At 43.2% G+C, this 14,094-nt stretch overlaps 1 protein-coding gene across 3 annotated transcripts in view; it reads left to right on the forward strand.

The window, feature by feature from the left end:
* COP1 (COP1 E3 ubiquitin ligase) overlaps positions 1 to 14,094 on the forward strand; it is a 193,050-nt gene that overhangs the window by 24,123 nt on the left and 154,833 nt on the right. For all 3 annotated transcript variants that reach the window (XM_073643375.1, XM_073643376.1, XM_073643377.1), the window contains 2 exons: positions 4,205 to 4,273; positions 12,445 to 12,504. In XM_073643375.1, the coding sequence (XP_073499476.1) occupies positions 4,205 to 4,273; positions 12,445 to 12,504 (129 nt within the window). The remainder of the gene's footprint in view (positions 1 to 4,204; positions 4,274 to 12,444; positions 12,505 to 14,094) is intronic.

Raw genomic sequence — 14,094 nt, forward strand, 5'->3', positions numbered from 1 at the left:
GACAATTGGAGAACAAATTATTGTAGAATAGGCATTTGGATTTGGGAGCACAAAATTTTCTGAATTTCTTTTGGGGGGCAAGGACCATTTTGCTTTTCCAGAGCCTTTATGCTACCAGTAACTTGGAAGTCCCTTATATTTTTAACAGATGATGGACCTGAGTGGGGACTAGCTTTTTTTGAGGACTGAGTTGAAGCTTTTATTGGGAACATTTTACGTAACATTTATCCGGCGCTCTAGGCTGAGCACTTACATCGGGGTTTCCATCTAATTTTCCAAGTGATGTAATTCAGATGAAACCCCTGCGGGATCCATTCACTGTAATGAGGCAGCAGAGTTACTCTGGACTCCGTCTGGCCTCTGTTTAGTGGTGTCCTTTTTTTCAGAAGTGCACAAAACTGTGGCCAACCGCACTTTTATGCACGCCTAAAACAAATGACACCGTGGGATCCCAGGCTAGACGGCATCCACAGTGGCTTATATCTGCCTCATTACAGGGAATCTTCCATCATGGGTTCTGGCTGAATCACGTATTTCAGAGATTTACACGGAAACTCTGGTGTAAGTGCTCAGCGCAGAGCACAGGATAAATGTTGGCAGAGCCTTACTGCGATCTTTGGGAGACATAATAAACAAATCAGTAGCAGGTGAATAATATTTGTTTTATTTATTTTTTATGCCGTTCCTAGTGTGATATAACTGATTAGATTACTTTATTCTTCGGGTCGGTGCGATTACAGAGATACCAGATTTATATCGGGTTTTTATGACTGACAGCTGTCACACACTAAAATACGCTTTTTTTGCAAAATCTAGTTTTTGCATCACCATATTTTGAGAGCTATAATTTTTCCATATTTAGGCTGACAGTCATGTGACGGCTTGTTTTTTGCGGGACGAGTTGAAATTTTTATTGGAACCATTTTTGGGCACGTGACATTTTTTGATCGCTTTCTATTCCGTTTTTTGGGAGGTAAAGTTAACAAAAACAAACACTTCAGGAATTGTTTTTTGAGTTTTTTTTTATGCCGTTCTGCGTGTGGTAAAAGTGATCAGGCAGCATTATTCTTCGGGTCAGTACGTTTACAGCGATACTACACTTACTGTATTTTTTTTATGTTTTGGCGCTTTTACACAATAAAACAATTTTATAGAAAAAAATATATTTTTTTTGCATTGCTTTATTCTGAGCGCTATAACTTTTTTATTTTTTGGCTGATGGAGCTGTATGGCGGCTTTTTTTTGCGGAACAAGATGACGTTTTCAGTGGTACCATTTTTATTTCTATTCTGCTTTTTGATCGCATTTTTTTCCACTTTTTGTTTGGCGATATGATGAAAAAGCATATTTTTTTGCTCCGTTTTTTATTTATTTTTATTACGGTGTGCACAGAAGGAGTTAATTAGTGTGACAGTTTTATAGCTCGGGTTGTTTCGGACGCGGCGATACCAAATATGTGTACTTATTTTGGTTTTGTAATAATTTACGGATTTATTGGTTTAATATTTTATTTATTTATTTTTATTTATTTTGTGATTTTTTTTTTTTTTTTAATAGTTTAAAAACTTTTTTTTTACTTTTTTTTACATTTTTACTTAGTCCCTGTATGGGACATTAATTTTTATTTTTCTGATCACTGATCTCATGTAATGTAATACACATATATTACATTATATGAGATCTTCACTGACTGTTTCAGTCAGAGTCTCCTGTCTGACTTCAGCTACATACAGGCTGAAGTCAGACAGGAAGGACACCATATATGGCAGAGCTGGAGGCGGTCATGTGACCTCCAGCTGCCATAGCAACCCCAGGTCCTCAAACGAAACGGAGGTCTTCGGAGGTAAGTGGACGACCCCCTCTCTTCCTGCTGTCTCCTATATGCCGCGATCACTAAAGATCACAGCATATAGAAGACAGCAAAGGGTTAACATCACTGGGACCTGATCTAATCAGGTCCCGATGATGTACCCTGTCAGAGCTAACGCTCTGCACCGGAATCGCAGTGCTTGCAGGACCCTGGGGGTCCTGAGCACTGCGAGACCACCCACCGTTTTTAAACGTCGGCACTGCACAGAGCCCGGCAAGCGCCGACGTTTATCTACAGTGGGCGGTCGGGAACCGGTTAAGAGGAGACTTTGTGCAGCAGGCCTTCATGGTAAAATAGCTGCTAGGAAACCACTGCTAAGGACAGGCAACAAGCAGAAGAGACTTGTTTGGGCTAAAGAACACAAGGAATGGACATTAGACCAGTGGAAATTTGCTTTGGTCTGATGAGTCCAAATTTGAGATCTTTGGTTCCAACCACCGTGTCTTTATGCGACGCAGAAAAGGTGAACGGATGGACTCTACATGCCTGGTTCCCACCGTGAAGCATGGAGGAGGAGGTGTGATGGTGTGGGGGTGCTTTGCTGGTGACACTGTTGGGGAATTATTCAAAATTGAAGGCATACTGAACCAGCACGGCTACCACAGCATCTTGCAGCGGCATGCTATTCCATCCGGTTTGCGTTTAGTTGGACCATCATTTATTTTTCAACAGGACACTGACCCCAAACACACCTCCAGGCTGTGTAAGGGTTATTTGACCAAGAAGGAGAGTGATGGGGTGCTACGCCAGATGACCTGGCCTCCACAGTCACCAGACCTGAACCCAATCGAGATGGTTTGGGGTGAGCTGGACCGCAGAGTGAAGGCAAAAGGGCCAACAAGTGCTAAGCATCTCTGGGAACTCCTTCAAGATTGTTGGAAGACCATTTCCGGTGACTACCTCTTGAAGCTCATCAAGCGAATGCCAAGAGTGTGCAAAGCAGTCATCAAAGCAAAAGGTGGCTGCTTTGAAGAACCTAGAATATAAGACATATTTTCAGTTGTTTCACACTTTTTTGTTAAGTATATAATTCCACATGTGTTAATTCAGTTTTGATGCCTTCAGTGTGAATGTACAATTTTCATAGTCATGAAAATACAGAAATTTCTTTAAATGAGGTGTGTCCAAACTTTTGGTCTGTACTGTACCTTTTTTTGAGCTTTTCAATCGCAGCCTAACCACATTGTCACACCAGTTCTGACTTTTGTGAGCATCATCTCTGAGCCGATCTACGCTCAGGTAGCCAGAATCCATATTTTTACCTGGATTTTGGAGCTATGTATTGGGTGAGGTGGGGATGGTGGAACACCAGCTGCTAAAAAGTAACCTACTTAAACAAAACCACGATGGTGCCTAAAGGCGGACGTTTTTCATATGGAAGGTATATGATTTTGAGAGCATCATTTCCACCGCGTATCCGAAATGGAATTGAAAGTTGTTCCCGTTATTAGTATATATGAATATATCTAACTTGCCAAAATTTTATCCCTGTATGCAAGTTTTAGAAGGACAGGATCTGTAGCTGTTCGTTCCGACTCTTACATTTTCTTGTTTCGTCTATTGCGATCTTTCAAAACATATTTTTCTGTGGCCAAATATTTTATATATCCTCAGAATCCCTTTTTAAAGGGGTTGTACGGTCAACCCCATATCTCACCTAGCCACAGGGGATGATTGTGTGATCGCTGGGACCTGCACTCGTTACAAAAATTGGGGTAGAAAGTCCCCAGTGTGATTGGGATTAGCATGTGCAATCAGTGCTGCATTCACAGTCTACAGGAGCCATGGTCATACATTCTCACTACTGCTCCATTAAAACGGGGGTATTCCTATCTCCAACATCTTATCCCGATATGTAGTAGTGTAAAAATATTAGCAAATACCTCCAATTAGAAATGTTGTATAGTTCTTCTGATTCGCTATGTCACTTACCCCATGTTCAGGGCATGGCAGTAGCTTAGGTATCCAAGGTTATGACCACGTGTTTAGTGGTCGTAACTATGGATACCTAAGCTACTGCAATGCCCTGCACATGGGGTAAGTGTCATAGCGAATAAGAAGAAGTATATTACATTTCTAATTGAAGGTATTTGCCAATATTTTTACACCTACCGGCACTACATATTGGGATAGGATCTTGGAGATGGGAATACCCCTTTAAGCTCTCCTTGTACATGTTTTTTTTACATTTATCATGGCTTTCTGGTATACCTTTCAGTTCTGTTTTTTGCTGTGTTTTTTTCCAGTTTTGTATGTGTTTTTAGCTGTGATATAGCTGCAGCAGTTCCCGACACTCTTATATAGGTTAAAAATTGTAATTTTCCATCTCCGCAGGAATCGCACGCAGCTCAAGTTCAGATCCTGATGGAATTCCTGAAAGTGGCTCGACGGAATAAGAGAGAGGTAATACGAGCTTAATGTTAAATGCAGGCGTTCTGAAATAGGCTCCATTTCCACTGAGGATTCCTGGTGGATTTTAAAGCTCCCTTCAGCCCTGAGAAGCACAGATCTCCACTGTGCAAAGTGTGTTATAAAACACTGACACCACCGAGATTTCACTGAGCTCTCCTCGGCACATGGAACTTAAAGGGCAACCCCAGATAAACATTAAAAACCCTGTCCTATATGAATCGGAGCCAGCAATAGTGGATAGTCTATTTAGATATTAAAAGGATTTTGCAAAATTCTGCTCAATCTCTAAAAAGCTCATATTAGTGTTGCCTATAGTAAAAAAAAAAAAAAACACTAAAACATTGCAAACATAGCCCCACCAGTATGATGTCTGTGTTTGGAAAATAATGTACTCCCGTGGCTGCTGCTGCAAGCTACAGTGAACTTGTATACTACTGTTAATAGTACAAGAAAAAAAATGTTTTCTCAGACCCGCAGCATGTCAATTTCTCTTGTGGGTTCACATGTGGACTGTCCCCATAGACTAACATCAATGAGGAAAGTCCGCATGTGAAAAACAAAAAATCGCAGCCGCTCATTTGCATAATGAGGGGGGAAGCCGTGTGGCTGCCATGCAGTGTCGGGGCCGCAGGCGGCTCCAGATCGTGGGCACATACCCGTAAATGTAGCAGAATTCCTGCAGAAAGAAATTCAGCTAAAATAAAAAAAAAAATGCAGGGTTTTTGCTGCGTGGTAACATGGCCCCATAGGTTCTTAAATGGATGGGCCAAGTCTGGATTCGCCACAGACTATGCCTGGCGGCTGCGGTGTCGCTGTGGTCACAGGGACTGTATTTTGTCCCAGGACAGTTTGGCATGTACAGATTATAGATCTATCATCTGAAATAATGACATGTAGCTGCATGTGAGTTGCGGAGTACACGACGCACTAGGACAGTCTAGGCTGGTAGGATGTTGGGTTTTACCCTAAATCTTAGAGACAGAACCAGTAGTTTGATATTAGACCTTCATGTAGTTGAAAATTCTTGTGTTCACCCCCTTGTTGTCCCGTATCCTCCACGGATAAGTTAAGACCGACCTTTTGCTTTTAAGTGAAACCTAACCTCCAGGAAAAGCGAGATATTCACACTGCTTAACCAATGGAAAGTGTAGTTTTTGTCGCATTCGCTCCTAGTCCTGAGAAAATTTTCACAAATTAAAAACATAATTGGGATGGAACATAATTATCCAGCTAATGGCAGCATTCTGGCTCCCAAAAACGGTCTTCTTGAGGCTCAAGTCACTTTGTGGCTTCAGACTTGTGAATCATCACTGTTTTCAAGATGTGCCGGCGTCGGGAGCAAGCGGTCATGTGAATGTTTTGTGATTTGCATGCTCCTGGCCACATTCCAACTAGACTGTATCCAGCCCTCTCAATACACTTCTATTCCATGAGGCAACTCGCGTCTAGTCGGCATGTGACCGCATTTATACAAATCGTCTGCTTATGATCACGCTATCGCACACTCCCAGCACTGTAGAATCCTGACCGCACACGTTGTGAGGATTTCACAAAAGTGACTGCAGACTTGTGCCTCAAGGCTGGAAAACCCCTTTAACTGCTTTGGTCAATCTGGTGCATTTTAAGACTGTATTGTGTAAGTTTGCGCTGTCGTAACAATTATACGAATTGATAAGTTTGCCCCACTGTGTTGAGTTTTACACATGAACAGTGGTCTTTGAGTCGGGGCCATAGGTGATGTGACCCCTGTTTCTACACAGTGGGAATAACCTGAACACACGTGTAGCTTGTCCCTCTGCTGTAGACACATGTTTCTGCCAATGCTAAAGTTTTAAAAGGGTGTATGATTTAGCAAACCCATTTTAAAATACCCTTTTAGAGGAATCCAACTTACTAGCCGAGGGTTCACAATTGAACAATTCAAGACTTCTTTTAGTCAAATCAGGGAACAAAGAGCTTCTCCCGCTCCAGAGGACCATGGAGATCTGGGCACTGGGTGGACAGTTCATTAATTTGGAAAGCTGTTGTGTAATACTTCATTTTTCTTGTGATGGCGCCGTAGAGGAATTGTACAGTTGGTTACTCCACATAGTACAGTGGGTACGGAAAGTATTCAGACCCCTTTAAATTTTTCACTCCTTTTTTCACTGCAGCCATTTGGTAAATTCTAAAAAGTTCATTTTTTTTCTCATTAAAGTACACTCTGCACCCCATCCTGACTGAAAAAAAACAGAAATGTAGAAATTTTTGCAAATGTATTAAAAAAAGCAAAAAAAAACAAACGGAAATATGACATGGTCATAAGTATTCAGACCCTTTGCTCAGTATTGAGTAGATGCACCCTTTTGAGCTTGTACAGTCATGAGTCTTCTTGGGAATGATGCAACAAGTTTTTCACACCTGGATTTGGGGATCCTCTGCCATTCTTCCTTGCAGATCCTCTCCAGTTCCATCAGGATGGATGGTGAACGTTGGTGGACAGCCATTTTCAGGTCTCTCCAGAGATGCTCAATTGGGTTTAGGTCAGGGCTCTGGCAGGGCCAGTCAAGAATGGTCAGAGTTGTTCTGAAGCCAATCCTTTGTTATTTTAGTTGTGTGCTTAGGGTCATTGTCTTGTTGGAAGGTGAACCTTTGGCCAAGTCTGAGGTCCAGAGCACTCTGGAAGAAGTTTTCATCCAGGATACCTCTGTACTTGGCCGCGTTCATGTTTCCTTCAATTGCAACCAGTTGTCCTGTCCCTGCATCTGAAAAACACCACCATGTTTCACTGTTGGGATTGTATTGGGTAGGTGATGAGCAGTGCCTGGTTTTCTCCACACATACCACTTAGAATTATCACCAAAAAGTTCTATCTTCGTCTCATCAGACAAGAGAATCTTATTTCTCATAGTCTGGGAGTCCTTCATGTGTTTTTGAGCAAACTCTATGCGGGCTTTCATATATCTTGCACTGAGGAGAGGCTTCTGTCGGTCCACTCTGCCATAAAGGCCCGACTGGTGGAGGGCTGCAGTGATAGTTGACTTTGTGGAACATTCTCCCATCTCCCTACTGCATCTCTGGAGCTCAGCCACAGTGATCTTGGGGTTCTTCTTTACCTCTCTCAGCAAGGCTCTTCTCCCACGATTGCTCGGTTTGGCTGGATGGCCAGGTCTAGGAAGACTTCTGGTGGTCCCAAACTTCTTCCATTTAAGGATTATTGAAGCCACTGTGCTCTTAGGAACCTTGAGTAATGCCGAAATTCTTTTGTAACCTTGGCAAGATCTGTGCCTTGCCACAATTCTGTCTCTGAGCTCCTTGGGCAATTTCTTTGAGCGCATGATTCTCATTTGGTCTGACATGCACTGTGAGCTGTGAGGTCTTATATAGACAGGTGTGTGCCTTTCCAAATCAAGTCCTATCAGTTTAAACCCAATTGAGCATCTCTGGAGAGACCTGAAAATGGCTATCCCCCAACGTTCACCATCCAACCTGAAGGACCTGCAGAGGATCCCCAAATCCAGGTGTGAAAAACTTGTTGCATCATTCCCAAGAAGACTCATGGCTGTACTAGCTCAAAAGGGTGCATCTACTCAATACTGAGCAAAGGGTCTGAATACTTATGACCATGTGATATTTCAGTTTTTCTTTGCAAAAATTACTACATTTCTGTTTTTTTTTCAGTCAAGAATGGGGTGCAGAGTGTACTTTAATGAGAAAGTGAACTTTTTAGAATTTACCAAATGGCTGCAATGAAACAAAGAGTGAAAAATTTAAAGGGGTCTGCATACTTTCTGTACCCACTGTACAGCTGATTGACCCCACCTAAAAGTTACCCCCAACAAACGCTGCAAAAATTTTGTGCAACGTGGAGTTGCCCAACAGTTTTGTGACTTTGTCAACTTGATATTTGGCAAATAATAGTTTGTGTTTTTTACACTACAAATGCTATTCCAGTTAGACTGAAGTAACATTTCTGGCGATGCCCCAAGCTCCTTGCGTCGATGCCCCGAGCTCCTTGCGTCGCGCCTCTCAATGAATTCAGCGCATCGTACTTTCGCGAGCCCTTCCTTAAGACCTGGCGCGTCGCTAGTCCTTACGAACCAGCCCCATAGTTTTCATTAAATCAGATTCACTTTGCTTGAACTGTTTATCTAATGGGTACAGGGGGCATTTACTTCATGATTGGATGATACCGGCCTGTAGACACCTGTTCTGTGATGACCATTATGTATTTTGACAAGGACAGAACAGTCAACCTGCATCCTCTCGTGTCGACATACCAGTACGGGTTCACATATTGATCTTGTTTATTTGGATCCTTACTATGAGGTCTGACCACGTTCCCGTTATGTCAGGACCTCCAGTGTCGATGGCGTTCAGTCGGTCCAGTGGTTTCATTGACGAAGTTTGCGGGATCTTTTTCTGATTGGGTCAGTTGATGCTGAACAGATGCTTGGTGTCTCTCATCTATCAGAATTACTGATTGCACAACATAGCGCCTCCTTCCCAAGTTTCTTCTGTCCCACCATCCCCCTTTTTCAGCTTCATATATTTCCTATGTTTTGGTGAAGAATAATGAAAAACAAATGACCAAGCTGAAATGATATTTATATTGGCAGGAAAATCCCCTAAAGAAACTCCCTGTACACCCCTGTCGATAAACATTGCGCTGACTATGTAACCTCCGCAGACCGAGCTCCTTGCTTTTATTTATTTTATACGTCTTTTTTTTTCTTTAGGAAACCGTTTTGTGTCTGTTTGGGTTTCTAGTTTTGGCATTTAGGATGCTTATTCCTTTCTAGAAAGATAGGACTTGTTCCAGGATTTGTCACTTAACCCATAGACCTCTATTGGTTTAATTCGGCCAAGAAGCCCAGATCGTGCGTATGATATGTTTTGGCCGTATTGGACGCGTCACGGCCCAGAATTCCTATCCACGTCTGAGTCACAAGTGAGGTGAATGGATCCTGGGGGGTCACAGAGAATAAACATCCCCAGCAATTCTCTACGGAGCTCAGTAATTACTTGACAAATAATCACGTCAGCTCGCGTTTGCCGTTTTTTTTTTTTTTTTGCACTTAGTTATCGTACGTCATCTACTTTCAATCAACGCATTTGTTTTCTTACATATTAATGATTTTGTTGTAAACTGGACTGGGGTAGAAGCGCTGACGAGGGGGTCACAATATAGATGTCAGGTAAATGGAGAAAGAAAGATACGTACTGATCAGCATAGTCTGCAGTGCGATTCACAAACTGGTCTTACAATTAGGCTGGAGTCACACGATCGTATAAAAAAAATCACTCTGATGTTGATCCAGAAAAGTAGGACGACTGTCATACAAATTTCTCACCTGACATCCACATGCAATGCGTGTTTAGCATCATATTTTACACACTGTAATTCTCTATCTAATTTGAAACTAGTTTACAAACTTAATAAAGCAATCTTATAAACAGATATACATATATATTTGTGAGATATATAATTAGTTTCGTGCTTGTAGTTTACTGAACATGGATTAACCTAATAAATGAAGAAATGATAACCAGCCAAGGTAAAGCAGACAGCTGCAGGCTTATATTATCAGGCTGGGAAGTTCCATGGCTATTGGTCCCTTCCCAGCCTAAAAATGCAAGCGCGCTGCAGCCCCAGAATTAGCGCATCACATTAGATGCACCAATTCTGGCGCTTTCCCAATTGCCGATGTGTGGTGGAAATCAGGGTAATGGTATTGGGGTTGATGTCTGCTGTGATTTGTCAAAAATCGCAGCTGCCATCAGCCTTCGGGGTTAGTAATGGAGGGGTGTCTATCAGACATCCCCGTTACTTACCAGTAATCAAAAATAAAAAAAAACACACAAAAACAAACACTTTATTTGTATAAAGAAAAAAAAAATCTCATGCATGTCTGCCATAATCCAACGAATCCAGAAAAGAATACCTGAAAAACAGAAAAAGACAGAAAACAAGAGACGGTCCTTCATTCACCAATTTATTACCCAAAATGTTATCACGAAGCACCGCCGTAGTCCACTTTCCCCAAATCTGTCTCCGAGACTGTGAATAGCAGTAAAGTGACTGCTATTCATAGGCGCCAGGTACTGAAGACCACTCTTATCAGCGTCACTGGCGGCTCTGATGAACGTTTTCATCACTACCCAGTGCCTGTGAATAGCAGTCACTTTACTGCTATCCACAGTCGCCTGAGACATCGGACAACGTGGACTACGGCGGAGCTTCGTGGGAACATTTTGGGTAATAAATTAGTGAACGAAGGACTCTCTCAATTTTATTTGTCATTTTCTGTTTTTCAGGTATCCTTTTCTGGACTACTTCAGATTCATTGGACCTGCATGTTTTTTTTTTTTTCCCCCCAAAAAAATTTGGTGAATGAGGAATAATGTGGGGCGAGTCTTTTATTCAAATAAAGAGTTTTTATTTCTATGTGTGTGTTTTTATTACTGGGTTAGTAATGGGGATGTCTGATAGACACCTCTCCGTTACTCACCCCAGAGGTTGATGGCAGCTGTGATTTTTGACAAATCTGTTATCATCAACCCCAACTACCATTACCCCGATTGCCACAGCACCAAGTCAATCAAGAAGAGCCGGGCAAAGCGCCAGAATTGGAACATCTCATGTGATGCACCAATTCTTGGGCGGCGGCGGGCTGGTGTTTTTAGGCTGGGAAGGGCCCAATAGTTAGGGAACTTCCCAGCCTGATGATATAAGCCTGCAGCTGTCTGCTTTACCTTAGCTGGTTATCAAAAATAGGGGGACCCCACGTCATTTATTACTTATTTAATAGATTTAATATGGCATAAACACCCTTTACGCCACGTGAAAGGCACTAGAGGGTGCAAGTTTATTATATGTAGGAGGCTTGTGACATAGCATAGCTAGATATCCCGTAGCTATTTAATCTATTCTATCTCTATTCTGACTGTTCGGGCTGTGAATATATTGTACTTGGCTGATTAAATTTCAGGTGTGTGCGCAAAAATCAGGCAACACAAGCGTGATTCGTGTGCTGTGCGATTATTTTTTTTCTTGCATTGGCGGGGGCGATATAATTTTTTTTTTTTTTTTTAATGGATTGTTCATCATGGAATTTTTAAATTTGTCTTGACCCCTTTATCATCGATCCTCCAAATAGGGATAACTTGTTGACCACTGGGACCTGCGGCAGAATAGAGCTGCAGTTCTCGTGCTCAGCGGCTGCTCCATTCACTCCCTTATGGGGCTGCGCTCTGATTTTTTTCCGGCAGCCCTATAGAGAAGGAATGGAGCAGGGGTCGGCCGTCTTATCTTCCGGTGCATGTCAAAGCGGTAGCACCCACACAATCAGTAACTTATCACCTGTCCTGTAGATAGGTGATAACTTTTTTTTCTTTTCCCCCACTAGACAACCCATTTAAATGCGTGTATTATTCATTAAAAGTAATTTTCTTCTACAGCTTCTGTGGATTACTGTACATAGGTGGCTGAAAAAGGAGATACCAGTGATGGCTGAAAATGGAGATACCAGTGACTCTCTCAGTGAGCTTGTTCTGGGGGCAGGATCTGTAACCCTTTTTTTCCCTTCTACAAAGTTTTACTTTGGGAAGTAATGTGGCCCAGAAAGTGTCTCTTTAGTTGGAGTGAACCTTCCAGAAATCACAAGGGACCTATTGTCCCCAGAAGCTTTTGGTTTCGTTATTGAGCGATTTTGCTTTCCGTCTCGAGCAAGTGTTGTCATGCTGTATATGTTAATGATAAAAAAAAAAAAAAAAAAAAAAAAATCACCATCCTCCTCAGTGGACACAAGACATGATTTTTTTTTCACAGGTGCATATCTCAATCTGCTTGCATTTACTACACGTTTGTTGCAGATTTGTACAGCATATTTCACTTTATGCAGGGGTGAAATATGCTGTAAAAATCTGCAGCATAAATAGACATGTGACTGGTTTAAAATCTGCATTGCAGGTCCATTTCGATTTGCCAAAATCTCATCCATTTTGCTTCTGCTGTAAAAGTCGTCGTCTTGCAGTAGGCATCATTACCAGTAGATTGCACGCTCTGCGGCTGCCCGCCATACAGGACTCTGGCTTCATGTAACCTGTAAATGTGTAGATGATGAGAAGCGAAGCTGTAAAGTGTTTATTTCTTGTCTCCTTCTCCGTTCCTGACCTCGCAGCAATTGGAGCAGATCCAGAAGGAGCTGAGTGTGGTGGAGGAAGACATAAAGCGCGTAGAGGTGAGAGACTTGATTAAAGTTGCCTGCCGCTGGATGCTCTTGGCAAACACTCCAATAACATCTGGCTCCAAAGCTTTGATGGCTTTACATGACGAGAGATCCCACAGTGTTGTGTTTTTTTTGTTTATTGTTCTTTAGTACTTTATAACTATTTTTTTTGTGTGTAAAGACAAGCACATAGCATCAAAATATAGGGGGACATTTAATAATGTGACTGCACCAGACACTGGAGTAAAAAAAAAAAAAAAAAGTTGCTAATGATGGCACACGCCCTTTTTAACTTTTTAAATTCTCTTTGCCACTTTCTCCCCTTTTTAAAAAGTGTCTGAAGCTTAGCGGGAGGGTGTGCGGCCTGACAAATTTACTATAGCTGTAGAGCAAATGTTCGCAAGCCCATAGCAAGTGTAGATCTGTACTTCTGATGCAAAGCACGCAGTGCGCTTACTTTATTATGAGCGGTTTGCTGCAGTTTTGTGCATGATTGAAAAAGATGACTAATGCCAGGATAGAGGCCAGAGAGGGTCCAGATTGATTCCAACAATCCCCAACGTAGTGTTCAGCGGAGAACACCGTATGTGTGTGACCCTCACCTGAGACCCCGAAGTAGTGCTCAGCAAAGAGCGCCGTACGTGTGTGCCTCTCACCTGAGACCCGACGTAGTGCTCAGCGGAGAACACCGTATGTGTGTGACCCTCACCTGAGACCCCGACGTAGTGCTCAGCGGAGAGCACCGTATGTGTGTGACCCTCACCTGAGACCCCAACGTAGTGCGCAGCGGAGAACACCGTATGTGTGTGACCCTCACCTGAGACCCCAGCGTAGTGCTCAGCGGAGAACACCGTATGTGTGTGACTCTCACCTGAGACCCCGACGTAGTGCTCAGCGGAGAGCACCGTATGTGTGTGACCCTCACCTGAGACCCCGACGACGTGCTCAGCGGAGAACACCGTATGTGTGTGACCCTCACCTGAGACCCCGACGACGTGCTCAGCGGAGAGCACCGTATGTGTGTGACCCTCACCTGAGACCCCAACGTAGTGCGCAGCGGAGAACACCGTATGTGTGTGACCCTCACCTGAGACCCCAACGTAGTGCTCAGCGGAGAACACCGTATGTGTGTGACTCTCACCTGAGACCCCAACGTAGTGCTCAGCAGAGAATACCGTATGTGTGTGACCCTCACCTGAGACCCCAACGTAGTGCTCAGCGGAGAACGCCGTACGTGTGTGACCCTCACCTGAGACCCCGACGTAGTGCTCAGCAAAGAGCGCCGTACGTGTGTGCCTCTCACCTGAGACCCCGACGTAGTGCTCAGCAGAGAGCACCGTATGTGTGAGACCCCAACGTAGTGCTCAGCGGAGAACACCGTATGTGTGTGACCCTCACCTGAGACCCCGACGTAGTGCTTAGCGGAGAGCACTGTATGTGTGTGACCCTCACCTGAGACCCCGAAGTAGTGCTCAGCAAAGAGCGCCGTACGTGTATGACTCTCACCTGAGACCCCAACGTAGTGCTCAGCAGAGAGTACCGTATGTGTGTGACTCTCACCTGAGACCCCGACGTAGTGCTCAGCGGAGAACACCGTATGTG

This window comes from Phyllobates terribilis, unplaced genomic scaffold (assembly GCF_046119375.1).
Source record: "Phyllobates terribilis strain yellow unplaced genomic scaffold, ASM4611937v1 Scaffold_8__6_contigs__length_399053987, whole genome shotgun sequence".
Lineage (NCBI taxonomy): Eukaryota > Metazoa > Chordata > Amphibia > Anura > Dendrobatidae > Phyllobates > Phyllobates terribilis.